At 56.2% G+C, this 2,972-nt stretch overlaps 1 protein-coding gene across 1 annotated transcript in view; it reads right to left on the bottom strand.

Annotated features, from left to right (window-relative positions):
- Positions 1-2,031: 2,031 nt before the first annotated feature.
- Positions 2,032-2,972, bottom strand: part of LOC103803424 (rabphilin-3A-like) — a gene marked incomplete at its 3' end in the record, with an annotated part of 12,206 nt that continues 11,265 nt past the window's right edge. Inside the window, exons 5-6 of the mRNA XM_009075977.1 lie at positions 2,512-2,677; positions 2,032-2,073 (exon numbers count right to left, since the gene is read on the bottom strand). Coding sequence (XP_009074225.1) covers positions 2,032-2,073; positions 2,512-2,677 — 208 coding nt within the window. The remainder of the gene's footprint in view (positions 2,074-2,511; positions 2,678-2,972) is intronic.

Here is a 2,972-nt window from a genome sequence, read left to right on the forward strand (position 1 = left end):
GAATCCCATGGAAAAACAAGGCCAGAGCATCCATCAGCCAGTCCTCAGCACCCATCAAAGCCCTAATGGCATCACAGCTCCACAGTCCCTGGGACAGAGGGATCATATTTTCCTTTTGCTGATGATCTGCCATTTATTAAGGAGGCAGCAGTGGCAGTTGCCTCAGCCTCTCCCTTCCATCACCCAGAGCCTCCATCCCAGCGGATAAATCCCAGCCACGCGCTCCAGGGTGCTGAGAGAGCTCCGTGGTGATGAATTACAGCCCACGGATGTGATGGAAAAGGTCTCAGTGCTCACCTGGCTGGTGCTGGAGACGCCAGGGATAAATCTTTGCTGTGACACAAATGGGATGTTTCTCCTTGGTTGGGCTCTCAGGGTCACTGGGCGCGAGGAGAACGCGAAACAAACAGATTGGAGGTGGAGGAAGAGGAGGGAGGGAAAAACACTGGAATGCTGAAGAGGAGGGAGGAGGGGAAAGGAACATTCAGGAGCAGGAGCCCCAGAGTGCAGAAATAGCAGCGCAATAAATCATTTTCCAAGGGAGTTTTAGGAAAATCATGGGCACAGTGTGAGCATGCTGAGCACCAGGAGGAACCTGTGGAGCTGGCAAAGCCTCCTGACTAGCAACAGCCTGTGGCTTTATAAAAGCTGCTTGTTGTGGGGCTTGGAAGCTTAACGGCATCAGCTGCTGTTGCAATTAAAGTGGCTTAATTAAGTGGTTTTCTCAACTGCTGCTGCATGGGAAGAGGAAGATCATCCTCAGCACCACCAGGCTGGGCATAGCCTTGCCAAGGCTCAGCTGGAGACACCCAAGGGGCTGTGGCCAAGCCCAAGGTACCCCCAGTGGGTACCACCCCATGGGGATCACCCTAAAACCACCACTCAGAATGTGTCCCCATCATTCAGGACTGAGGGAGCTCAGCAAAAGGCTGTGCCACCCACCCTGACTACCCTCAGCCCAGCCCAGAGCCACGACTAGGAACCCAAACACAGCCACAACACACCCTGGGCTAAAGGAAGGCTGGAACGAAGGGATCACTCCAGGGGAAACTGTCTCCTCAACCCCACATTGCCTCCTCCACACAGCCAAGAAAGGGGAGAGGAAGAGGAGGGTTTGCAGCCACTGTGCTGCTCCAGCCTATCCAACACTCATCTGGGAGCAGCTGGTGGTGGAGGAGGTCAGTCATTCCCATCACCTCAGCACTCCAATGCCAAACTGGGAAAGTGGAGGTTATTACTCCAAATTAACTCCCAGTGGGACCTTCTCACTCCCTGACAGGAGATTGGAGCCAACTGGGGGGGGTCAGTCTCTTCTCACAGCTAACAACTGACAGGACAAGAGGAAACAGCCTCAAGTTGCACCAGGGGAGGTTTAGATGGAATATTTGGGAAAATTCCTGCATGGAAAGAGTTGTCCAGCCCTGGCACAGCTACCCAGGGCAGTGGTGGTGTCACCATCCCAGGAGGGATTTAAAAGCTGTGTAGATTTGCCACTTGGGGACATAGTTTAGTGGTAACCTTGGCAGTGCTGGGGGAATGGTTGGATTTGATGGTCTTAGAGGGCTTTTCCCATCTCAGTGACTTTCTGATCCCAAGTGCTGCAGGGAGCAAGGCAGAACCCCAAGAAGCCACTGCTGCATCCTCACTCTGTGCTCTGGTTCCTTTCGGCAGGTGAAACCCAACGCGGCAGAGCAGAGAGCACAGCAGCTCAGCTCCTCCATCCCTGCACACACGTACAACCTCCTGAAGTTTCCCTAGAAGCTTTTCCAAGGATATTTCCAGGAAATCAGCATTAAAACACCAGCTCCTGGCAGCAGGAGCCTCCAGCCCCGGCAGCAGCTCCGCTGGAGTGGCAGTGCTCAGCCAGTGTGCAGGAGGTGGGCAAAGCCCTGGAATAACTGGGTGCCCGGGCAGGGGGTGGCAGCAGCAGGAGAGGTCCTGTTGCTGCAGAATCCCAGGGGAAAACTGCAGGAATGGAGGGGCGGAGGAGACAGAGGGCTCGGCACGGGAGGGACAGCGGCCGGTGCTTACCCTCTGCATCCAGCTCGGCTGGGGGCACAGCGTCTGCCTCGCCTTGGGGGCACAAACAGAGCGACAAGGGGTGAAGCTGCAGCCCACGCACCCACCAACACCAGCCTGGCACGTCCTGCCGCTCCTTCCCCAGGTTTCCTTTTATTTTCGCAATTTTTTTAGGCTTCTCCATCACTGCGTTCATACCCAGGCACTGCCCAAACCTCCCCCAGCTGAGAGCCCTGATCCCCACCCTGCACGGCTTTGCTCAAGGATGTCCCTGCAATCCCATCCATCCTGATTTGGACAGGCTGGGAGAAAGCCTCCACAGGCAAGGAAGGCAGTGGCATCAGTTTCGTTTAGCACACAAGCAGCAGCCACACAACTGCTCTGGATGCTTTTTCCTGCAGTTTGCCCTTGCCAGTGATGAAGAGGAGACCCAACACCTCGTTGGCAGCAGCCCTGGCAATGCTGGGGAATTCAGCACCCACTGTCACCTACCTCGAGGGGATGCACGGGAGGAAAGTTTGGGGTCTGGGGCAGGAGGCTCCGACGGGATGGGCTCACTCGGGGCTTGGGGTCCCTTGTTCTTGCTGACTGGCATCTGCTGGGGCAGCATTTGCTTGGGCAAACCCTTGAAGAACCAGGCACCAGAGCGTTTCCACACCTGGGGGAGCAGGTAGAGGGGTGACACCCGTGTCTTGGGGGGATGCTGGAGGCTGAATCCCCCTGTGTCACTGGCAGAGGATGTGCAATCCCACGACCCACCCTGCAGCCCATCCTGCTAATTCATTAATGCTTTGGCTCACACTGCAGGCAGCAGGGAGCCAAGCTCAGAGAATCAGAGTTTTAGGGGTTGGGATGGAGCTCAGAGACCACCCAGCCCCAGCCCCTGTCCTGGGCAGGGACACCTCCCACCAGAGCAGGTTGCTCAAGGCTTTATCCAACCTGTTCCATCTCTG

This window comes from Acanthisitta chloris, unplaced genomic scaffold (assembly GCF_000695815.1).
Source record: "Acanthisitta chloris isolate BGI_N310 unplaced genomic scaffold, ASM69581v1 scaffold35095, whole genome shotgun sequence".
NCBI classification, from domain to species: Eukaryota; Metazoa; Chordata; class Aves; order Passeriformes; family Acanthisittidae; genus Acanthisitta; species Acanthisitta chloris.